General features: G+C 52.3%; 1 protein-coding gene across 2 annotated transcripts; it reads left to right on the top strand.

The window, feature by feature from the left end:
• The first annotated feature begins 3894 nt into the window (after window positions 1-3894).
• SLC22A11 (solute carrier family 22 member 11) lies at window positions 3895-20126 on the top strand. 2 transcript variants are annotated; one of them, XM_038564098.1, is made up of 10 exons: window positions 3895-4663; window positions 6001-6104; window positions 8631-8785; window positions 8886-9054; window positions 10747-10870; window positions 11704-11819; window positions 14211-14425; window positions 16065-16173; window positions 16739-16787; window positions 18204-18340. In XM_038564098.1, the coding sequence occupies exons 1-9, from the start codon at window positions 4271-4273 to the stop codon at window positions 16761-16763; spliced, it is 1410 nt and encodes a 469-aa protein (XP_038420026.1). In that variant the 5' UTR covers window positions 3895-4270; the 3' UTR covers window positions 16764-16787; window positions 18204-18340. The 2 variants fall into 2 exon arrangements, with proteins under 2 accessions (XP_038420026.1, XP_038420025.1); XM_038564097.1 differs by having other exon boundaries at window positions 3896-4663; window positions 16581-16787; window positions 18204-20126.
• Window positions 20127-24053: the final 3927 nt, after the last annotated feature.

The following is a 24053-nucleotide window of genomic DNA, read 5'->3' as shown; positions in this document are numbered from 1 at the left end:
AAATCTATATAGTAGAATACTCTGCAGCCGAAAAAAACTGAAGCTCCACGCTCCCAAGTACAAGCGGGGGTAATGCCATGGGAAGCACATGAAAAGTGAAAAACTGTTGCATCAAAAGGGATGAAGTAAGAATGCACATTTACCTGTGTATGTTTTTAGAAAGACAATATGAAAGGATGCACAAGAAACTAAAACTGGTTTCCTGCAAGTGGGGCGGCAAGTAGGACCCTTGCAAAGGGTGCAAAGGGTGGGGAGAAAGAGAGCTTCTCCATCATATACTTTGTTTCACAATCTCTTTGAACTGTGTGAAATTACTGCCTATTCAACAATTTTAAAACACTGCAGGGCAGCCCCAATGGCGCAGCGGTTTGCAGCCACCTGCAGCCTGGGTTGTGATCCTGGAGACCTGGGATCGAGTCCCACATCGGGCTCCCTGCGTGAAGCCTGCTTCTCCCTCACCCTGTGTCTCTGCCTCTTTCTCTCTGTGTCTATGAATAAACAAATAAAATCTTTAAAAAAAGTAATAAAACACTGCATATGTTGGAGATGCTCTAAGACTTTTCTGGAAGAAAATACATTGTTGGTGGCAGTTGTCTCTGGGCAATTGAGGCGGCAGGGGGGGTGGCAGTGGAGAAGGACTTTTAATTGTCATTTTACACAGTCTTGGACCATTGGGTTGTTTGCCATGGACACATACAACTTCTGAATTAAAGACAACCATTTATAATGATTTATGTTGATGTGCTTGCAAATACATAGAAGGTGCATTCCCGTGGGTTCCCCTGGGGAGTGGCATTGTTGGGACCAAGGGTACAGAGAAGGAGCTTTCCTTATGTGAGGCTGGGACTCTTACAACATGCCCACCATAGGAAAGAATGAGGGAATTGAGTGAAGAGGTTCCCTTCATCCTCCTTCCTCCAGAAAGTTTCTTGGTTGGGGGCACCCGGGTGGCTCAGTGGTTGAGCATCTGTCTTTGGCTCAGGTCGTGATCCCGGGGTCCTGGGATCGAGTCCCATATCAGCTCCCTGCAGGGAGCCTGCGTCTCCCTCTGCCTGTGTCTCTGCCTCTGCCTCTCCCTCTGTCTCTCATGAATAAACAAATCTTAAAAAAAAAATCCCTTGGTTGAACTTAGGAGGGTCTGCACAGATGGGGTTTTATAACGTGTAAGACCTGGGAGATCTTCAAAGGGAGGGAAGAAGTGCTACCAGCTTAAGGCCCGCTGCTGTGTGAATCTAGGAGAGAACCTCACCTTTTCCCCATCCAGATCTCGGGTCTTTCTGCTACTGCAGGGAGAGTCCGGGTCCAGGGAGCCCAGCTGGATCTGATATGCCAGAAAAGAAAACAGAAAGGAGAAGGCGTCCAGGGAACGGCAGTGCTGATAGGTGATGGCTAAGATTCCAGGTCAGGCCCATCCATTATCCCATTTCATTTATCACCTTAGGCAGAAGGCCTGCGCTTGTGGCTGAGCACCCTGGCTGCCCCTGCCATTTCACCTGCACGAACCCTTGGCTAGAAAAGTCAGCCCAATGGCAATTTTGGTTCTTTAAGAACCAGTGGGGGCTCACGCTGCACTAATTAATTCAATGAGACACTCTGGAAGCTTGGCAGCTATAATCTGAGGCTGCCTGCATCCCTGCATCCCTCCCCCACGCCCGCTAGCCCCCCTCCACCTGGGAGCCCTTGGGGGATTCAGGTGCCTAGGGCAGGAGAGGCTGTGCGAGGAGCTGGGAGTCCTGCAGTCCCGGATATGACCAGGAGGTGGCGGCGCAGCTGCACCAAGCCCTGCCCCCAGGCAGCCCCAGAAAAACCCAAAACCCAAATTAAAAATTCCTTGGCCTGGAAGCAGACAGTCAGTTGGAGATTCCGGGAGCCTTCTGGCAAATCTGGGAGGTTTGACCTTCTGCTGTAAGCAAAGCCTAGGGGCGTCCATGACAGGCAAAGGGCAGGGGAAAAGAGAACATTTTTAGGCATATGGGAAAAGGAAATAGAGACAAGAATTCTCCCACAGGTGCCATGGATTTCAGCAGCTCCCTTTAGCCCCACAATTCTCCAAGTGAGGCCAGGTCCCCGCGCCCCAGAATCATCTGTGGGCTTATTTTTAAATGCAAATTCTGGGGCCTCTCCTTGTGGCAGGACCTGGGACACTGCATTTCAGCTCGTGTTCCCATGGTTTCTGACTCATGCTCAGTTTTGAAACCCGAACATGGCAGCACTGCCTTTCAGGGGCCAGAAATCAGGGGCCAGAAATGGGCGCCCTCAAAGTCACTGACCCAGGGGTACGGGGAGCAGGCCTTCCCCTGTGAGGATGATATTTGCACAACCATGGCCTAAAGCCTTTCACTGTGAGATTCAGCCTTCGGGCTTCTGCACTAGGGCTGTGCCCAATGGGCCCCTTGCTTATGGCCTCCTTTGCTCTAGTACGGGTTGGTTCTCTCGCCACGTCTCTCTATTTGCTATTTTAAAATTCATAATGAGGGCGCCTGGGTGACTCAGTGGTTGAGCGTCTGCCTTTGGCTCAGATCATGATCCTGGGGTCCCGGGATCAAGTCCCACATCGGGCTCCCTGCAGAGAGCCTGCTTCTCCCTCTGCCTGTGTCTCTGCCTCTCTCTGTGTCTCTCATGAATAAACAAATAAAGTCTTAATAAAAATTAAAAAAAAAATTCATAATGAGTTCCTGCCCAGAGAGGCCGAATATAGAAGCAGCCCTGGCTTTGAAATCCAGGCCCAGAACCCTAGCTCCTCAGCCTTCTGCCACAATGACCAGGTTCTCCAAGCCCTCTGGGGAGGTTCTGGGAAGTTCAGAGTCCAGATACCTACCCATACCTCACCCACACTTTTAGCACTCATCAGACTTCTCTCCGGAACTGACCAGCCCATCCTTTCATAGCCTGGGAGATGACTTCCTGCTCCTTGGCTGGCCCTAATTCTGACCCCAATCCTGAATTCCTGCCTTTAGCTGGGATTTGGACCTTGACAGGCCAGAGGCCATGTGGCAGCTGGCCAGAGGCACTGGAAACAGCTCAGGCTTCGGTGTCTGGTTCCAATCGCTGCTCTGCTGTGTGAGCTGGGGCAAGCTGCCTGCCTTCTCTGAGCCTCAGTTTCTTTGTCTAGAGGAATTAGCAACAACTCTCTTGTGGGTTGCTGTGAGGAGCGGAGGAGAGGGTATGGACAGCAAGGTCAGCGAAGAGCTGAGCACACAGCGAGCCCTTGGTGCCAGGAGCCACTGCTACCAAGAGGCTCAGCCTAGGGGGAGTGGTGGGGAGGGGGCTGCCTTCCCCCACACTGAGCTGGGCCTGAGTTAGATACCGGGGCGGGGAGGCTGGATTTCACTCTTTCCCCGTCTGCACCCCTGCTCAGCTCCAGGCCCAAGAGGGGCTTCGAAGGGATGTCAGGAGATCATAGCCATGCTTTCCACCCGGGGGGAGCTTCCAGTCTAATAAAGGCAGCCTGGAACCTCGAAATAGAAGCTTCCCCAAGTAATGTGTCTGCCAGGTGCCTGGCGGGAGGGGTGCAGAAAGGAGGCAGTGAGCACAGGCTGGGGGCGGGGCAGGGGGCCCTCGCCAGCTCCATCCCACCTGGAGCTTACCCACTTCCCCGAAGCCTCGAAGCCTCGGGGCTTTAGCAAAACAGGCTGAAATCGTAGCCCAGCATGAGTGAAGTTGAGGCCAACAGTTTCCTGACTTAAAGGATTGCTCTGAGAGTTGGGATTCAGGAATGCGAGCAGCCCCCCAGCAGAGAGCTGGGGCAGGGCAGCCTCCCTCGGTGGCGGTGGCGGTGGCGGAGCGGGAGCGGGAGCGAGCCCAGCCCGTCCTGCCCAGGAGCCCACGCTAAGATTAAACTTTAACCAAGGCCAAGGCCTAGTGCTATTTCCCTCCACACTAACTGTAACTCAGTAACATCGCAGCGGATTGCATCTTATTTTTTTCACACCTGCTTGATCTTTTACTCTTGGTGCTGGAGAACCAGGGCCCCGCGGATGCCCCAGGCAGCCGGGGCACAGTGAGCTTTGTCCCCAGTGTCCCCTCTCTGGAGGGGTGGGGCACCCAAGTGGTCATTCCAGGAAAGAGGGTGATGAGGAGGCGTTTCTGCAAAGCATCGGGGCATCTCGGGACTGACTGCCGGTGCTAGCCCGCTGTCCCACCCCAGCGGCAGGCTAGTGCGGGTGGAAGGTCTGATGGCCCAGGGATCCTGGGCTTCTTAGGGGTTCCTGGCGGTAGCTGGACCCTCGCTGGCTCCCTGGCCCCAGGATAGCCACCTGCAGCTCTATCCATGGCGTTTGCTGAGCTCCTGGAGCGTGCAGGGGGAGGGGGTCTCTTCCAGGCCCTGCAGGTCTTCACTCTCCTGCTCCCTTCCATCTTGGTGCCTCCCCAGCTGCTGATGGAGAACTTCTCGGCTGCCATCCCCGGCCACCGCTGCTGGGCCCATGTGCTGGACAATAGCTCTGAGGCCCCTGCAAACCTCACCTCCGAGGCCCTCCTGACCATCTCCATCCCACCAGGCCCCAACCACGAGCCCCACCAGTGTCTCCGCTTCCGCCAACCACAGTGGCAGCTCCTGGACCCCAACGCCACGGCCACCAACTGGAGCGAGGCTGCCACGGAGCCGTGCGTGGACGGCTGGGTGTATGACCACAGCACCTTCACCTCCACCATCGTGTCGGAGGTAAGGGCCGCCCTCCACCAACCCCACGGCTCTCTCAGCTGACCCCCCAGTGACGGCCACCCTCCCATGCCTGGAAAGATCGAACGGTTTCCATTGGCACTACTCCCTCCCCACATATTTGCTCACTGCCCAGACCCTGATCACAGACTAGAGTTCCAGGAGAAGCAGGGAGCCTTGGAGGAGCTGACATTCTGTTGGCAGATTCAGAATCAATCAACATTTAAACCCACACTAACGGGAGAGCTGCAGGCTCTATTCTGGATGCTGTCCCCATAGTCTCACTCCCATGTCATGAGCGGATAGGGGTGGGGGGATTGTTACAGTCTGCATCTGGTAAAGAACAAAACAGAAGCACAGTGAGGTGAAATCAGTTGCCCAGAACACACAGCTCGAACCCTCCAGAACCTGGCTCAGCCCAGACCGTCAGGATCCAGAGTCTGGGTCTCCATCACGTCCCATCCTGCCTCTCAGGAGGTGAGACCTGGATTGGGAGACAAGGAATCAGGCACATGACAGTGGGGAGAAAGCTGGGTGGGGACAGAAGTCCAAGAAGGAGCAGGTCTGGGGTATTGAAGGAGCAGAAGGGGGTCCGGTGTGCCTGGGCGCAAAAGGTCAGGGGCTAGGCCACGAGGCGGGGGAAGGTGGATGAAGAGCACTTTCTTCAAGTGCAAAGAAAAGTCACAGGAGGGTTTGGGGCAAGGAAGTGAGTGATCTGCTTTGCATTTTCCAGAGATCACTTTGTCCTGGGGGAAAGGGGACTCCTGCAGCAGTGGCCCTGGCAAGAGAGGTGGAAAGGTAGAAATGGAGCAAAGCTGTGAGGCCTTACTGTAGGGCTGCCTGGTGGGGGCTGTTCAGGCGATGGATGCCCTGGCCTGGGCAGGAGGCACTCAAAAATTATGGTGACACGTGCTCAGCAATCTCTGCCCATCCTGGCGGCCCTGTGAGGGAAGCAGCTGCACAGCCCCGCTTCTGGGTGAGAAAACAGGCTCAGCCAGGTGCAGGACCTCCCCAGGCTCACCCAGCCAGCGATCAGCAGAGTTAGAACTCCCAGCCTGTAGTTCAGCTACCCCCCACCCCTGCCCACCACCGCCCGCCCCAAGTGGCTGTCACATGTGTGCCATGCAGCTAGCTGGGAGGACAGAGCTGGGGCCCCTGCCAGCACACCCCTTCTACCTCTGTCACCTGGCCCTAGGACTCTGGGGCACCCCCGTCCCCCAGGACCCAGGCTGACCAAGTGCTCCTGGCAGGGACCTCCCAACCTGGACCTCCCTCTGCCAGCCAGGCTGTGCTAGTCCACAGCCCCTGAACCAAGCTGCTGTGCCCCCCTTCTCTTCCAGTGGGACCTAGTGTGTGAATACCAGGGCCTGAAGCCCATGGGCCAGTCCATCTACATGGCCGGGGTCCTGATGGGGTCTGTCTTCTGGGGCCTCCTCTCTGACCGGTGAGTATATTCTTCCAACTCCAAGTATATGACATGTTGTGAAATAGAAATTCTCCTCCCCTCCTCTGGCTCTTCCCCTTTCTGCCTCTCATCCTTCTGAGGTGGTGCCCCCAGGACCTAGCCCCATACCTTCTCTTGGCCAGCTGCACACCCCACTACTGCAGGCCTGCCACTCTGCCTGTAAACCCAGCTGCCTGTTTGGAGTTTCCATGTGGAGGGGCATTTGCCTCACATTTGGCGCAGCTGAAGCTGGACTACTGACTCCCCATGGCCAGCCCCTCCACACCAGACTCCATCCAGGAAAACAGCCCCCCAGCCGATGGCACACACCCAACCCCGGGAGCCAGCCCTGTGCTCCTGCCCTCACCCCCAGCCCCACAGAACACCCCCTAGCCCCACGTCTCGCTCCTCCATACCGTCGCCTTGGCCACACCACCTGCCTTTCTGGCCCAGGGAAGGCCCTGGCCCCCTCAAGGGTCTCTTGCCTCCATTCAGAGTGACTTTGCAGAAACTTATATGCATCTGGTTGATGCCAGCCTAAAGTCCTCCAGGGCCACTGCCCTGAGGAAGTTTCTGCCTCTCCCCCATCCTCACCCACCCCTGCTTGGCACTCAGCTTCTCCTGCACAGCCCTGCCAGCCCCCCTGGGAGCACCCTCGGCATCCGGGGAGTGCAGAGCTCTGAGGTGGTTGGTGGCCAGGGGGCGGTGGCCGTGCCTTGCTCTGCAGGTTCTCCCATGGTTTCTTAATGCCAAGTATGTAGGCCTCAACCCAGGGCAACCTCCTCCCACCAAAAGCTGGAGGCCCCGCCCTGGCCCAGGCACCAACCCCGAGCCTTCTCTCCTTTATCACTGCACCCACTCTGGCAGTACTTGCTCACTCACCTGCTAGCTCATCTACTGTGTGTGTCCCCTCAAGACACAGCTCCAAGGAGGCAGGGGCTTTGGTGCTGTGACCCCAGCATCCGGCACACGGAATGCCCTCAATCATTATTTTGTGAATGAGTGAATGGCTTCCCAACTTTCTCCTGACCCTGCGGGCCCCGGGTTGGGGGATCTGACCACTAGCTTCTAATCCCTGCCCCCTCTTTGCCCAGCTCCCTAGAAGGCGGGTTCGTGGTTTCTCTGTGCCTCAGTTTCTTCCTGTAAGTGGGGACCAGGCTCCATCCATGGGGTTGTTGTGGGTTAATTAATCACATACAGAGCTTGGGCCAGGGCCTGGCACGGGATTGGCTCGTGCTGTGGCTCTGCTACCATCGTTATTTGCGGGCCTTATTTTATCCCGAATGTGGTGGGGAGCTGGGGCAGCAGGGAAGGACATGGTCCAGGTGGCGCTTTCAGAGGACCAGCTGCCGTGCAGCTATATGGCTCATTCCCCAGAGGCTGTCCACACAGGGAGCCAAATCCCCGCCGGTCCACAGGTTACCCAGTAAGCCCAGCGTCAGGGCCAGGAGTCAGCATCCCGACCTGGCCCTGGGTCTGGGCTAGATGTCCTTGTTCCTGGGCACTGCTCAGACAGGCAGGGCCGAGCTTTGGCCACATCTATCTCATGGACTGACACACAGTTTAGCTAAATGCAGGTGGTTTGGGCTGAGCCAGCCTCGGGGCAGTAGCAGCACAGTGAGTGTGCAGGTGGAGAGCTGAGGTGGTCTCCCCCAGAGCTCGGGTCCCCTTGCGCAGGCTGATGAGGAGCTGACTGGTACAGCCCCCTTCCTCACCATCATGATTGTCACCACTCTGGGAGGCTGTCATCACGCACACCCCCCATTTCACAGCAGCTCAGAGACATGGAGCTGTGTGCGCCAGGTCCACCCAGACAGGACAGAGCTGGGCTCAAACCCAGCTTCTGATGCCAAGGTCCATCTTCTTTAACTTTTTATTTAAATTCCAGTTAGTGAACATGCATTGTAATGTTAGTTTTGGTTGTACAATACAGTGATTTGGGTATCCTTGGGTGGCTCAGTGGTTTAGCGCCTGCCCTTGGCCCAGGGCGTGATGCTGGAGTTCCTGGATCAAGTCCCACATCGGGCTCCCTGCATGGAGCCTACTTCTCCCTCTATCAGTGTCTCTGCCTCTCTCTCTCTCTCTCTCTGTCATGAATAAATAAATAAAATCTCTTTTTAAAAAAATACAGTGATTCAACCAAAACCCATTCTTTTTTTTTTTTTTTAAGATTTTATTTATTTATTCATGAGAGACACAGAGAGAGAGGCAGAGACATAGACAGAGGGAGAAGCAGGCTCCCTGCGAGGAACCTGATGCAGGAATCCAACCCAGGACCCTGGGATCAAGACCTGAGCCAAAGGCAGATGCTCAACCACTGAACCACCCAGGCATCCCAACCAAAGCCCATTCTTGACCATGAGGTCATTTTTATAACAAGCACACTGGGCGCACGATGCTGGGCCCCGGTAGGCACCCCATCCTCTTGAACCCTCCCTTCCCTCGAAGCACAAGAGAGGAAGTCCTCTATGCCCAAGTCCCTAGGGCCCCACCCCAGGCCCCCACGGTGCTTGTCTCTTGACACAGGTTTGGGCGGAAGCCGGTGCTGAGCTGGTGCTGCCTGCAGGTGGCTTTGGCCAACACCAGCACCATCTTTGCTTCCAATTTCCTCATCTACTGTGGCCTCCGGTTTTTGAGCGCTTTTGGAGTGGCCGGCATCATCATGATCTCAGTGACACTTGGTGAGTCCTTGCTCGGCCTCCACCTGCCACCGTGGGGTGGGGAGGATGGGGCTCAAAGTCACTGCGAGGCCCTTACCTGCATGTCTGCATCGGCTTTCAGTGGCGGAGTGGACCACGACCCGCAGAAGGGCTGTCACCATAACAATCGTGGGATGCTCCTATAGCCTGGGCCAGATGACCCTGGGGGCCATGGCGTTCGTCCTGCGGGACTGGCGAGCCCTCCAGCTGGCCATGTCGACGCCCTTCTTTGCTATCTTCCTGATCTCCTGGTCGGTACAGTGTGGGGCCTTCTCCCTTGGGGAGAACATCACTAGATAGGAGGGAGGCTGGGGAGTGCCAGGGTGTCCCTCACCCCCACCGCCCTAGCTGGCGGGGGATCCCGAGATGCGGAGAGCCATGGCGAGCCACGATGTGTGCAGAGCCCCTGCTAAGGATTTCTTGGAGGTTCAGAGTTCCAGGGTGGGCATTTTAGCCGGAGGTCTGAGGCTCCCAACTGGCCCACTGGCCCCCGGGCCTGCCCTTCCTCGGCACCAGCTGCCCCCCACCTGCCAGCCCCATTCCTTCACATCACTTGCCCGCCCTTGGGCATCTGAGTCAGTGAGGACTGGTGTTGGATGTGAGAAGATACCATTATCACGATTATTTGGAGTGCTGCAAAACTCCTTGAGGTCTGGCAACACTTGCTTGGGTGAGGGCTGGAGGAAGAGATAAGGAAACAGTCACAAATTCACGACCCTGTAAGTTGTTCTTGTGTCCGTGAACCAGGGTTGGACAGACCTGCACCAAGTCGACTGTGCGGTTTAGAGAGTAGCAAGGACTCATTCGTTCGTTCTCGAGTATTTATTGCCCTGCACCAGACATGGTTTTAGGTCATGGGGACACGTCAGCAGACAAAACAGATCAAAAGCCACTGATCTTGAGGAGTTTTATCATAGCAACAGGATCCAGTAAGTGAGAAGAGAGACATCCCATAGTCACACTTCATTAGGCCTCTCTGGTCACACTGGTTGGGTGCATCCCAGGGGCCGGTGGTCATACCAGATGTGTATTAACTTCTAGTGAGGAAGATGATACAGTGACCACCATTTTCAGATGAGGGATTGAGGCTCAGAGAGGTTCAATGACTTGGCCAAGGCCACATAGCTGGTAAGTGCCAGAGGCAGGATTTGAACCCCAGCAGGCCGCCTCTTTGAACCACTATGCCTCCGGAAATTCTTAGCTTCCCTACAATTCTTAGCTTCCCTGAGCCTGCTAGGCTGGGGAAACTCCAGTCCTTTCACCCAAGAGATGCCCCTCCCTACCGTGACGCTGGGAAGAAGCAGATTACATTTATAAAACCACGCAGTTCTGGCTGGGGATGTTTTTAGTGTGTGTGTCTTAAATTTAGCATGATGTGAGCTTTCTATCATAGAAATGGGCTCAGGACCACTGTATGTCCAGGCAGCCCGTGCAAGGGCTGTATGCGAGGCTCAGGCAGGCCGGCTCCAGGCAGCCAGGAAGCCAGATGGAGTGGCGAGGGGCAAAGAGGGCGGCCAGGCCCTGGGACTCAGCTTTATTCTGAAAGCATGAGGGACTGCCAGTCTGCCAGCCTGGCCCTAGCAGTGCAGAGAGGAGAGAGGCTGGCATCTCTCAACCACTGCAGCTGGGGGAGCTGCTGCTCCCTTCCCCTTCTGACCTGGCGAGGAAGGCCCAGGATGCAGGAAGAAAGCAGAGGCCCAGGCAAGCTGCTGCTGCTGCTTCTTCTTCTTCTTCTTCTCCTCCTCCTCCTTCTTCTTCTCCTTTTAATGAGAAACACAGAGAGAGGCAGAGACACAGGCAGAGGGAGAATCAAGCTCCTCGCAGGGAACCCAATGTGGGACTCGATCCCAGGACCCCAGGACCCCAGGACCACAACCTGAACTGAAGGCACATGCTCAACCACTGAGCCACCCAGGCATTCCAAGCATCTGCTTCTTTAACAGGTGGCTGCCAGAGTCTGCCCGATGGCTGATTATCATGGGCAAACCAGAACAAGCGCTTCGGGAGCTCAAAAAGGTGTCCAGGATAAATGGCCACAAGGAAGCCACGAAGTCACTGACTGTAGAGGTGAGATGCTACTGTTTGTGACCCAAAATGGGGGACATGACAGGGAGAGGACAGTCACTTATGTCTTACCATCAACTTCACTGCTATCCACTCCAATAACAGCAGTAACAACCCACCTCGCCTCCCTGTCCGCTGCTTTCAACCACACACAGTGCATGCTCACCTCACAGGGCTTTTCAGTGTTTGGAAAACTGGATGTGCCCATCTGACGGTAATTATTTCAAGGAAGTAGATGTGGGAGGATGTACGGTCAGAATCGAGAAAACAGCATAGGGATAGGAGGATTGGGGAAGGCTTCCAGGACGAAGTGAGCTGACCAAGACTGAGCTGAGCACAGGGCAGGCAGGGCCCAGGGGTGCAGGAAGAGTCTGGATGGGCACTTTGGGGCAGTGGGGTGCCAGTGTGGCTGGAGGGGGAGGCGCGCCCTGATGCCAGCCATGAAGAACAGGGTGGGCAGGGCTTTGTGTAGTAACTGCCAAGAGCAGCCTGCGGCCGGCAGCTCAGAGGGCCAGAGCTGCGACGTGAGACTGGCTCCTTAGCTCAGGGTAGGTGGGCCAGGTCCGCAGAAGAGAGCTCTGGTTAAGCATCTGCCTTTGCTTAGGTCCTGGGATGGAGGCCCACGTCAGGTTCCCTGCTGAGCCTGCTCAGCGGGGAGTTAAAAAAAAAACAAAAAACGGAGAGAAATCTTTCCTTCTCCATCGCTGCCCCCACCCCAAGGCTCTCCTGTTTCCTGAAGCCAAGGCCGGGCTCCTCCCATCACTCTGCCCACCTGGACACCTTTCCGAGCCGGCCGATGCCCCCGCACCCCTCGCCACGCCCCGTCCTCCCCGCAGGTGCTCATGACTAGCATGGAGGAGGAGGTGGCCTCCTCGAAGGCCCGCAAGTCAGTGCTCGACCTGTTTCTCGTGCCCGTGCTCCGCTGGCGAAGCTGCAGCATGTTCCTGGTGAGGTAGGGCCTGCTCACCGCTCCCAGAGGCAGGGCTGAGGCCCGGGGGTTGGATCAGGGGAGGCCAGCGGCCAGGGCCCAGGGCCGCGACAGAGCGCCCCCAAGGCAGAGCAAAGGGGTTAGGGGTTTACTGAATACACTGCAGGGGAGCAGCAGGCAGGACGGAGGAGAGGTGTCTGCCTGGAGGTGAGGGGGAGCTGGGGTTAACCGGGAGGGACGGGGAGGAGGTAGGGGAAGCTGTGGAACTTTACTTTGCTCCTGGGCTGGTGGGTCAGCTAGGGCTTAGGCTGTATGGAGGGGCGTTGCTGGTGGGCCTGTTTGCATTCAGCCTGGTGGTCGCTGTGGGCTTCTACCTTGCTGGGGCTTTCATTGCCCAGGCCTGTGGCCTAAAAGCAGCCTGTACTGTGTTGGGGGAGATAGGGGGAGTGGGGGACGGAGGCGGAGCAGGGGTGGCGGGAGTGGGGGGGACGACTCCTGCTGGGCCTCATTCCTGCTTGGCCTGCTCCCCCAGGAGGCAGGAGTCCCCGCAGGCACTGTGGAGAGCCATGGGGCTCCTGCTGGAAGCCAGCTGGAGGGCAGGGGCAGGGGCAGGCTGAAGCCCAGGCTAGGGGCCGAGCCTCTGTCTCTAGAGCTGGGGGACCCTCGGTAGCCACTGAAGAGGGCCACTGGCCCACTTTCCTCAAGTTCATTTACAGATGGGACGGCAGGACAGGGCCCAGCAGGGCAGGTCACTTGCCCAAGACGGCAGGACAGGATTTGAAACTTGGCTGAGCTACCTCCTTGCCCTAGGCCGCCCACCAGGCCCACAGGGAGCAGCGACTCCCCAGCAGGCCTGGTCTTGGCACCCACAGGCACCTGGGACCAGGAGAAGGCCCCTTAATAAAACAAATTCAGTTCCAGTGACTTGCAGAGAGCACACTGAGAAGTCAGGGTCAGGTTTGATGGATACTTGCTCTTGAAATAAATCTAAAGATTAGGAAAGTGTTTATTTCATGCTATATTTAACCACATATGGGTTCTAATGGCAAATATTTGCTACATCTTAGAATAGAGAATGGATCAAATGCCTTTTTTTTTTTTTTTTTTTTTTTTCTGGGTTAAGTTCTGACAAATGAGGAGTGCCTGGTGCCAGGAATGTCCTGGGCCTTTCTTTCAAAACTTGCAAGGCTTCCTCTGGGCTCCCAGGGGCTACCCGCATCCATTGTTATTCAAATCACAAGCTGGGTATTGGTTCACCTGGTGGGTTTTTGGCTCCCACTGTTAACCCCTTTGGTACTGGCTCTAGGTCCTCGGTGTCAACTCTGAGCCAGAGCTGAGCCCCTCCCCCACGTGGCTTCCACAAACTCCAGGAAACGCTGCTGTTTCCTCGGGGACTGCAGCTGTAGTCTGCAGCTGTTGGCAGGTGGTGTCAGATGCCTGTTGGGTGCCGCGCTCAGGTGCGGCCCAGGGGAGGGCTGAGGTGAGCGAAGGGAACCAATTTGAAAAGTGGTAGGGAATTATCTCACATTGTGGCCACTGCTGGATCCAAATTCAATTTCCAAACTGCTGAAATCCAGCTACTGTGAATTTCAGCTTCAGGAACTCGGGAGCCAGTGGCCAGGTGGTCTGTCTCATGTCCACCCCCTCACCCCCCTCACCCACTGGCCAGCAGACTTGGGATGGAGTTCAGTGAGAGGAAGTTCATTGGAGAGGGCTCTTGGATCACTTCCTGTGGACTGGGATGGGGAGTCTGGGGGAGGGAAGAGAGCAGCGGGGCAGGGGAGCAGTCCGGTGGGACTGTCACAGCAAGGCCATGGAGGGCTCAAGGAGCTGGGGTGGCCCTTCTGATCCCTTCACTCTGGCCTGTGTCATGGGATGTTCTCCCCAGCTGAGAGGTAGTACTCCCAGAGGCTAGGAAAATAAGACTTTCCATCCTGAAAAAAAGGACAACACAGCCCACCTCATTCTACTATTAATCTCATCTTTCAAGATAAAGAAACTGGCATCCAGGAAGGGGCAGAGACTCCCGCAGGGTCATGGCTAGCAGAGCTGGGGCCAGCTCTTGGTTTGAGGCCGTGACTGGAAGCAGAGTCAGAGGGTGCTAGGGCCAGACCTAGAGCTCAGCTTGACCCACACAGCCTGTCAGCCCAGAGAGTTAAGTGTCCCCGCAGGCTGGTGGCCAGGGATCCTGAGAAGTGACCAGCTAAGGATGAATGAATGAAGCCTGCCCTTTTGTTTCTGGGCTGGCCTCACTCTAGAGAAGTGCGTCCTGCATTCTGAAGACGGGTGTTTTGGGTCCAGCAGTGACCTGTGCAGAGTGGCCTGTGCCCTCTGGGACAGCCCAGGTGTGATGTTACTGCAGGGGTACCCTCTCCCCTGTGGGACAGGGTTCTGATTTCTGGTTTTGCCCTACAGCTTCTCCCAGATGATCTCCTACTACGGGCTGGTCCTTGACCTGCAAAACCTGGGGAGTGACATCTTCCTCCTCCAGGTCCTCTTCGGAGCTGTGGACTTACTGGCCCGGGCCACTACCACTTTCTTGCTCAGCTTCTTGGGCCGCCGCATGACCTTGGCCAGCTTCCAGACCATAGCTGGCCTCTCCATCCTGGCCAACATACTGGTCCCCCAAGGTGAGGCCAAGGCAGCATGGAGGGGTGACCTGAGTGGGCTGAGGAGCTAGCTGAGGGCCTGGGGCACTGGCTTCCCTGCCTCCCACCCCCACTGCATTCGCCCCCTGGGGTCCTCCCCCTTCCCAGGTCCCAAGCACTTGGCCACATCAAGCTCAGGCATCCAACCCTCCCTCCACCGGCCCCCCACCTGTTCCCCTGAAGCAATTGAGGTTTAGAGAGCTGAAGCCAGGTGCTGCAGGTCACTCAGGTAGCCAGTGACAGGGCCAGGGCTGGGACCAGACTTCTGAGCCAGAGGCTGGGCCTGAGGTGGGAGGAAGGGCTGGGGAAGCTGTGAGGTTGCTTTGTTTTGTTTTTGTTTTTGTTTTATTTTTTATTTTTATTTTTTTAAGAATTTATTATTTATTTATTTGTTTGTTCGTTTGTTTATTTATTTATTTATTTATTTATTTATTTATTTATTTATTCATAGACACAGAGAAAGAGAGGCAGAGACACAGGGAGAGGGAGAAGCAGGCTCCATGCAGGGAGCTCGATGTGGGACTTGATCCAGGGTCTCCAGGATCACACCCCAGGCTACAGGCGGCGCCAAACCACTGCGCCACCAGGGCTGCCCTTTGTTTTTGTTTTAAGATTTATTTATTCATAAGAGACACACAGAGAGAGAGAGAGAGAGAGAGAGAGGCAGAGATACAGGTGGAGGGAGAAGCAGGCCCCATGCAGGGAGCCCGACGTGGGACTCCCGGGAGCCCCAGGACCACGCCCTGGGCTGAAGGTGGCGCTAAACCTCTGAGCCACCAGGGCTGCCCTTTAGGTTGCTTTGAAGTGAGGCAAGAACACCCAGCCTGGTGGCCGCGGTGACGTTCTTCTCCCTTGTTTAAGAAGCAGGAGGCATTTGTGTGCCAATTGCTGGTAAGGGCCCTTGCCTTAGTGTTTTCTTTTTGAATGAGGCTATAATGCCCTGAAAACCCTCTCAAGTCTCCTTTCATGTCTCAAGGCCAGGTGGAGGAGCAGGGACGTGAGTTCTGATAGCAAAGCCTGGAGGGAGGCCAAGGAAGGAGGCAGAGGGATGGCCTCCTAAACAAGTAGCAAGAGGCAGTGCTCGGAGAAAGCTTGCAAAGACAAATGTGTGACAGTTCATGAGACTCTTCATTACAACAACGTGTGGTGTAATCCCTTTCCTCAGGGAAAGCTGAGGCCCAGCATCCTTGGCCGAGTGTGGAGTGGGCCTCGGCTTCCTGCCAGGGCTCCCCGCAAAAACCAGAGTTCCCACAGGTGGGCGGAGGGCAGGGGGAAGGACGGCTCATGACCCTCTCCATCACGGGAGGAAGCACGCCCAGGACCCAAAGGGCCCCAGCACAGTGGCACTGTAGGGAGCAGGCCCCAGGAGCCATCCTCCCCCACCCCAGACCTGGCTGGGTTCTGGCCCCGCCCCCTCCAGCCCACCCACCGCGATGTCCTCCTGCACCCGCAGCCCCTTCAGCCCTGGTCGGCCAGGCACCCAGTTAGCACCACAGGGCGCCTGTGTACGATCAAAGAAGCCTGGCAGGAGGACCCAGCGCCTCTGCTCTGGGCCGACTGGGAACCCCCCCCCACCCCCGCCACCGGGCGGACACCACTGCAACCCTCTTCCTCTGCCCAGATTTGCAGACCCTGCGCGTGGCCTTCGCTGTGCTGGGAAAGGGATGCTTTGGCATAAGCTTAACCTCTATCTCTGTCTACAAGCCTGAACTCTACCCAACTGTACTGCGGTAGGCTGAGCTGCATGCTGCACCCAGGAAAGGCGGCCAGACCCTGGGCGGGAGAGAAGGGGACATCCTTGGGAAGGCCAGTGGGGAGGACAAGGAGGGGCTGGGCATCTGGGAACATGCAGCCGACCAGGGAGAATGGGGTGGGTCCTACAGAGTCCATGAAAGGACTGGATTGGATGTTCTCAGGAAGCAGAGGCACCTTTCAGATGGGAAAATCTAGGTGGGCTCCATGGAGGAGGTGGTGTTAGAAGAGACTTCAAGGAGTGCAGCTCCTTCCACCCAACTTTCCCTCCCTTGGCACATCCTGGACCAGCCACATGCCCCCCCCACCCCACCCGTCTAGTAAAGCCCCCTTCTTGAAAGTGATGGCTGTTACATGGGTCTGGACCCCCTTCCTCCACCCACAGGATGACAGCAGATGGCTTCCTGCAGTCGGCAGGTCGTCTGGGGGCTGTGTTGGGCCCCCTAATCAGGCTGACTCGCCAGGCCCTGCCCCTGCTGGCCCCCATCTCCTATGGTGTCATTCCCATCGTTTCCAGCCTCATCCTCCTGCTCTTCCTCCCAGAGACCCAGGGACTTCCACTTCCTGACACCATCCAGGACCTGGAGAGCCAGTGAGTGATCCTTGGCCACCCTGGGAGTATAGGGCTGGGCTTCTGGGAGGTAGCTGGGCAGGGCTGTGGAGGTGGGGGGCAGGTCTCCCCACAGCCCCCAGACAGGAGAGCCCAAGGGTCAGGGAGATGTGCTAGATGACACCGAGACAGGAGCTGGGCTGGGCTTGTCATCCAGATGGCACCAGCAGCTCCCGTTTGCCGAGTGCGAGTGCTGACAGTGATCCTGGTGCCTCAGGGCAACGACCCGGGGGGGCATAAGGCTTGTGTCTGAAACCACATAATCGTGTAATTGGTGTAATCGTCGTAGCACACTGCCAGGAAGAGACTATTCCCATCCCCGTTTAGCAGAGGCTCAGAGAGATGAAGGGATGATTCAAGGTCTTACAGGTAGAAAGCCATCGTCCCTTAGGCAGGGAAATGTAGAGACGATGAGCCTGGCTCTGCCACCAGACTACCTGGGACTGAATCCTTCCTACCTGGGCATGTGCTTACCTCTCTTACCCAACTCACACCCAAGAGGGTGGAGCCAGCCCTGACTGCCACAAGGAATCCCAGGCCCAGGCAGGCAGACCAACAGCTCAGTTCTGGAACAGATCATGCTACCCTCACACCATTCTTTGAGAGAACAGAAATGAGGGAGCGTTCCTCAAGTTTATGTCATGGCCAGAATCACTACGATATTCTGCTTCCTCATTTGCAAAATGGAGGTTAAAACAAAATCCAGCCGAGCTCAAAGAGCTGTTTTCGAATTGAAGCTATTATATTAAAGCACTGAGAACAGGGTCTGGCCCACCGCACAGGCCCCATGAGTGTGGCTGCTGTGTCCCGGGTGAGCGTGGTCATGGGGTGTCAACAGGCTGAGCAGGAACAAAGGATGGGGGTGCCTGGGCGACTCAGTCGATTGACCCATAGAGCGTCCAACTCTTGACTTCGGCTCAGGTCATGATCTCAGAGTCATGAGATCTAACCCTGGGTCGGGCTCCGAGCTCAGCAGTGAGTCTGCTTCTCTCTCTCTCAAACAAAGAAATAAATAAATAAAATCTTGAATACCAATACTAACAGCTGGTGCTCTGGTACTCAGGGGACCCCTCCTGCTTCAATCTTACTTAATCCAAACAACCCTATGAGGTACTGTTATGTTCGATCTCACTGCCAAGAAAATGAAGCCACAGAGAGGTCATGTAACTTGCCTGAGGACACTCAGCTAAGAAGCAGGGAAGCAGGACTTACTCTTTTACTTTTTTGAATGCCTACTATGTTTCAGGCACTGTCTTATGCTTTGGGGACCCAGCAGAAAAGCAAACCCTAATCTCATGGAGCTTTTGTGCTCATAAGACTTGACCCCCCACTTCTGCCCTCTGAGCCTTGAGCTGTCGTCTCATCACACACCACTGCTCTGTCTTTCGATAATTCCAGGAAATCAGCAGCTGCCAGGGGCAAGCGTCAAGAGGTGATCATTACAGAAAGTACCTGGTTCTAGCAACTCTGCCTGTGTGGAGCCTCTTTGGCTAAAGATCCCTATGAAGGGAATTGCCTTCTCTCCAGTGGAGGGTGGAAGCAGTTTGGAGACTCCTGAGGGTCTGGCGTGGCCGGTGCCAGGCTGCTGGGCTGAGCGCCAGCATTGCCATCCACTGAGGCTGAAGGCTGCTTTCCCACTCACTTCTCTTCCCCCACATCCTGGTCAGATGCTCCCCCAACCTCAGGCCTGCAGACCCTGGCCGGTTAACAGGATGGCCCGTTAACCCCTGCCAGGCTCTCCTCTTCACACCTTCATTCAGAACTCCTGACTCACTTCACTGAGCTGGGAGCTGCAGGTTTCTTACCTCTGATCTACCAGAGCAGATCATAGGACAGAAAGGGAAGGATCCGGGGGCACCTGGGAAGCTCAGGTGATGAAACGTCTGCCTTCAGCTCAGGTCATGGTCCCAGGGTCCTGGGATCAAGCCCCACATTGGGCTTCCTGCTTGGCAGGAAGTCTGCTTCTCCCTCTCCCTCTGCCTACTGCTTCCCCTGCTTGTGCTCTCTCTCTTTCTGTCAAATAAATAAATAAAATCTTTAAGCAAAAAAAAAGGGGGGGGGGTTGGGGAAGGATCTGGACTGATCTGGGTCCCCGGTCTCTCCTCCACCAGAGTCCTCATCTGTAAAATGGAAATAATCATGGAACCTACCCCTGGGGGCAGGGGGAGGGTAATAGGGTTAACAGATCTTAGCACAGACAAGAGTCCAACAGAACCTGCTAACAGAAGTGCCAGGTACAGGTGTTCAGGTTGTCCTCTGCCCAAGGCACTAGCTGAGGAGACCTGTGGAGGCTGAAATCCCACCTAGGCTGCACTGGCCCAGAAGTTGTGTTCATCGCCTCCTACATACCCGTTGGCAAGGGAGAGCTTCCTGCCTGTGATTTTGGGATGGTCTAACACTAGACAGCTGAGACCAGTTGTTGTGTTCATTACTTACAGGTACTCACAGCCCAGGGGGAGCGGTGCCACACACAGAAACAGCGTGAACTAGCAGGGGCTGTGGGAGGCAGACTTTGTAACACCAAGAAGGCAAAGTGACCCCTATTCCCAAGGGAGGATGTGATTGGCTTGTCCAAGGAATCTCACGCATGGACAGGGAACTGAAGCCCCCTGCTCAGGAGTAACAGGAATGGCACCTGGTTGCTAAAAGTGTTGTTTGCTATGGGAACTCCACAGGAGCAGTTGGGGCAGGGCTTGCAATTCTATCATTCAAGACCCTCATGATTTCCCTACATGTCAAGGCAGCATACAGTATTAGGCCTTTATTTGAGGCCTCACAACACAGGGGACCCTTTGGTTTTTTGTCTGTCTCAAGTAGTCACACCTTTGCCTAATTCACACAAAGATCCTCCCTGTGCTGACAGCAGCCCATGCTGCTAAAACTGTGGGATCATTGAGACTGACCACCTACTTTAGAGGTGAGGAAACAAAAGCTCAGAGAGGTGGAGTGACATGCTTGGTTGGAGTCACACGGCTGAGCTCTGGCTGGGCTCCCAGTCTAAAGCTCTTTCTTGCACCTCAATCTCCTCACCCTCATCTGCAGCCATGTCACAGAGTTACTCCCACACCCTTCCCTGGAGAGCCAGACCCTCTAGACAACTGTCCATTCTCTTTGGATGATTCAGGGAAGCCTCAAGCCACAAATATCCCCATTTCCCTAAATCCGACGCACACTAGACCAATCAAACACAATTCAAATAAAATCCCCTATCTGCTTAAAACCCTCTAGTGGCTCATGATAAAGATCACACTTCCCCATCAACAGGTCCCATGGGTCTCTAGCCTTGCTTCACGTGTAATAAACTTTTAAAAATTCAAATTATATAAAGTATGTACTTGGATCCTCTTGGAGAGAAATTAGAAATCAGTAGCAGAAGGATATCTAGAAAACTCCTTCACACTGAACAGCACGCTCTAAATAACCCCTGGGCCAAAGAAACAATCGCAAAGGAAATTAGAAAATATTTTGAATTGAATGAAAATTTTAAAAAATGACATATCAAAACTTGTGAGATGAAGCTAGAGATTCAAGAGAAACATCTCATTAAGTGATTACATTAGAAAGGAAGGCAATCTCAAATTCAATATATCAGCTTCCACCTTTAGAAACCAGAAAAAAAAGAGGTAATTAAAACTAAAGTAAGTAAAAGAAAGGAAACAATAAACAGAAGTCAGAAAAATAGAAAATGATCAAGTAAATCCATGGTTCTTTGAGAAGACAATAAAATTTATAAATTTATAGATGTACTGATTAGGAGAAAAAAATGGAAAGACACACATTACCAATATCAAGAGTGAAAAAGGAAGCATCACTATCAATCCTACAGACATTAAAATGATAGAAGAATATTATGAGCAACATTTTACCAATAAGTTTGACAACTAAGGTGAAATTAACAAATTTCCTGAAGGCTATGAACTAGCAAAGCTTGCTTAAGAAGAAATAGATAACATTATTAGCCCTATATCTGTGAAAGAAATTCAGGTTGTGGTTTAAAACCTTCCCACAGAGGAAACAACAGGCCCAGATGGCTTCACTGGTGAATCCTGCCAAACTAAGCAAAAAAATAACAAATAACAGTTATGCCCAAGATCTTCCAGAAGATTGAAAAAGAGATAACACTTTCCAGCTCATTTTTTGAGGCCAGCATCACCTTTGACTCCAAAGTCAGAAAAAGATATAACAAAAAACTATAAACCAATATCTTTTACAAACATGGACACAAAAATTCTTTTTTTAAATTTTTATTTATTCATGAGAAAGAGAGAGGCAGAGACACAGGTAGAGGGAGAAGCAGGCTCCATGCAGGGAGCCCGACGTGGGACTTGATCCCGGGTCCCCAGGATCAGGCCCTGGGCTGAAGGCGGCGCTAAACCGCTGAGCCACCCGGGCCGCCCAGACACAAAAATTCTTAACAAACATTTAGAAAATTAAATCCAACATTACGCTAAGAAGGGCAATAGTGGAGTTTGTCCCAGGAGAGCAAAGTTGATTTAACGTTCAAAAATCAAGATTAACAAACTAAATTATTAACAAACTATAGAGGAGGGAGCATCTGGGTGGCTAAGTTAGTTAAGCATCTACCTTCAGCTCATGTCATGATCTTAGGGTCTGGGATTGAGTTCCTCATTGAGCTCCCCACTCAACCTGGAGTCTGCTTCTTCTCCTGCCCCTCCCTATTGCTTGTGCTCTCTCTCAAATAAATAAATAAAATCGTAAAAAAAAAAAAAAAAAAACTATAGAGGAAAAACCAGATGATCATCTCAATGGATACAGAATGTGCATTTGACAAAATTCAACATTCATTCCTGATAAACAGCATTCAGCAAATTAGTGAGTTTCCTCACCTGACAAAGGATGTCTATGAAAAACCTACAGGTAGCATCATATCTTATGGTGAAAGACTGAATGCTTTCTTGTCAAGGTCAGGACTGAAGCTAGGATGCCCATTCTCACCACTTCTATTCAATATTGGTTCTAGTCAGTGCAATAAAAAAATAAATAAATAAAAGGCATCTAGACAAGAAAGGAAGACATGAAAGTATCTTTAATTTGCAGATGACAAAATTGTAGAAAATCCTAAGAAATATGCAAAAATGTTACTAGAACTAATAAATGAGATTAGCAAGGTTACAGGAGACAATCAAGATACAAAAATCTGTTGCATTTCTATATACTTGTAGCAATCAGAAATCAAATGTTTAACATAATACCACTTAACAACAGCATGGGAAAATGTGATTTCTAGGGATAAACCCAATTAAAGAAAGACAAGATCTATAAACAGAAAAACATAAAACTTTGCAGAAGGAAATTAAAGAAGACCTAAATAAATCAAGAGATATACCATATTCATGGATAGGAAGACTCAATATCATCAAGTTGTCAATTCTTCACAAATTAATCTATAGATTCAATGCAATTTCAGTCAAATGCCAGCAGATAGGTGTTTTGTTTTGTTTTTCAGTATAAATTGACACATTCATCCTAAAATGTATATGAAAATGCAAGGGACCTAGATCAGCCAAATTGATTTTGAAAAAGAAGAGCAACATTGGGTAATTTTTGTTTGATATGATAGAATCAAGAGTTCAGAAATAGAGCAATGTGTATATGGTTGCTTGATTGTCAACCAAGGTACTGAATCAAATAAATAGAGAAAGGACAATCTTTTCAGCAAATGATGCTGGAATCATTAGATAGTCATATAAAAGAAGAAAGGAAAGAAGGAGGGAGGGAGAGAGGAGGAAGGGAAGAAAGGGGGGGGAAGCTCAACCCTAACTCATATCATATACAAAAATTAACTTTTAAATGTATCATAGACCTGTAAGAGCTATAATTATAAAACTTTTAGAAGAAAACAACGTGGCAAAAAAGTCTTAAATAGGACATAAGAATATGAGCTTGGGACATCTGGCTGTCTCAGTGGTTGAGTGCCTGCCTTTGGCTAAGGTTGTGATCCTGGGGTCCTGGGATTGAGTTCCCTATCAGACCCCACAGGGAGTCTGCTTCTCCCTCTACCTATGTCTCTGCCTCTCTCTCTGTGTATCTCATGAATAAATAAATAAAATATTTAAAAAATAATGCAAGTTTATTTATTATAAAGGGAAAAAATGATATGCTGGGCTTCCTAAAAACTAACATTTGTTTTCCAAAAGACACTGTTACAAAAACAAAAAGGCAAGTCACAAATTTGGAGAAAATATCTGAAAAATCTGTGTCTGACAAAGAACTTCTATCCAAAAAATATAAGGAACTCTTACCACTTAACAATTAAAAAGATAATCCAAGTTTTAAAACACTTAAAAATGTTTCAACAGATGCTTACCAGAGAGAATACATGAATGGCAAGTCAGTGTATGAAAATATGAACCACATCATCATATTTAAACCACAGCAAAATGCCACCACAAACCCACTAGAATGGCAAAAATTTTAAAGACCATGTATTGGCGAGATTGCAGGGCAACTGTGGGAATGTAAAATGGTACCTCTTTGGAAAACAGTGTGGCAATTTCCTAAAAAATTATACACAGCCAATCCTACCACTCAGCTGCTCCACTTCTAAATATTTACCAGAAGAAATGGAAGACTGTGCCCATAAAGACTTGCACGTGAATGGTTGCAACAGCTTTATTTGTAACTTCCAAAAGCTAGAAACTACCCAAATGTCAATCAACAGATGAGTAGATAAACAGATTTTGGTGTATCTATGCAATGGTTTACAATTCATATAAAATATATGCATATAAAATGCTAGAAAATGCAAACTACTCTGTAGCACAAAAAGCAGATCTGTGGTCGTTCAAGATAAGAGGAAAGGAGGGAAGGAGGGATTTCAAAGTTGTGGCAGGGACTCTTTGGGGTGATGGATATTTCATTATCTTAATTATGAAGATGGTTTCATTGGTGTGTACCTATGTCAAAAACCCATTAAATTATATACTTAAATATGAAAACTAATCAGGGTGCCTGGGTGGTTCTGTCTACTAAGTCATGATCTCAGGATCCTAGGATTGAGCCTTGCACGGTGCGGGTGTCCCTGCTTAGCAGAGTCTGCATCTCCATCTCCCTCTGCCCTTCCCACCCTCTTGTGCATGTTCTCATTCTCTCTCACAAATTAATAAAAAAAAGAATAAAAAAAAAAGAGGTGATCAAATTTAAAAATTATTATCGAGGTGCCTGGGTGGCTCTGTCATTTGAGCATCTGATTCTTGATTTCGGCTCAGATCATAGTCTCAGGGTGGT

Source organism: Canis lupus, chromosome 18, assembly GCF_011100685.1.
Source record: "Canis lupus familiaris isolate Mischka breed German Shepherd chromosome 18, alternate assembly UU_Cfam_GSD_1.0, whole genome shotgun sequence".
Classification (NCBI taxonomy): Eukaryota; Metazoa; Chordata; class Mammalia; order Carnivora; family Canidae; genus Canis; species Canis lupus.
Note: the sequence above shows the minus strand (reverse complement) of the source record. Positions and strands in the feature narration are given on the sequence as shown.

Coding starts and splice junctions, on each gene's coding strand:
- SLC22A11 (XM_038564097.1), top strand. CDS start 4,271: ATGGCGTTTGCTGAGCTCCTGGAGCGTGCAGGGGGAGGGGGTCTCTTC. Junction 9,055..10,746: donor GCTATCTTCCTGATCTCCTG/GTCGGTACAGTG, acceptor CTTCTTTAACAG/GTGGCTGCCAGAGTCTGCCC. Junction 16,788..18,203: donor ATCCAGGACCTGGAGAGCCA/GTGAGTGATCCT, acceptor CGATAATTCCAG/GAAATCAGCAGCTGCCAGGG.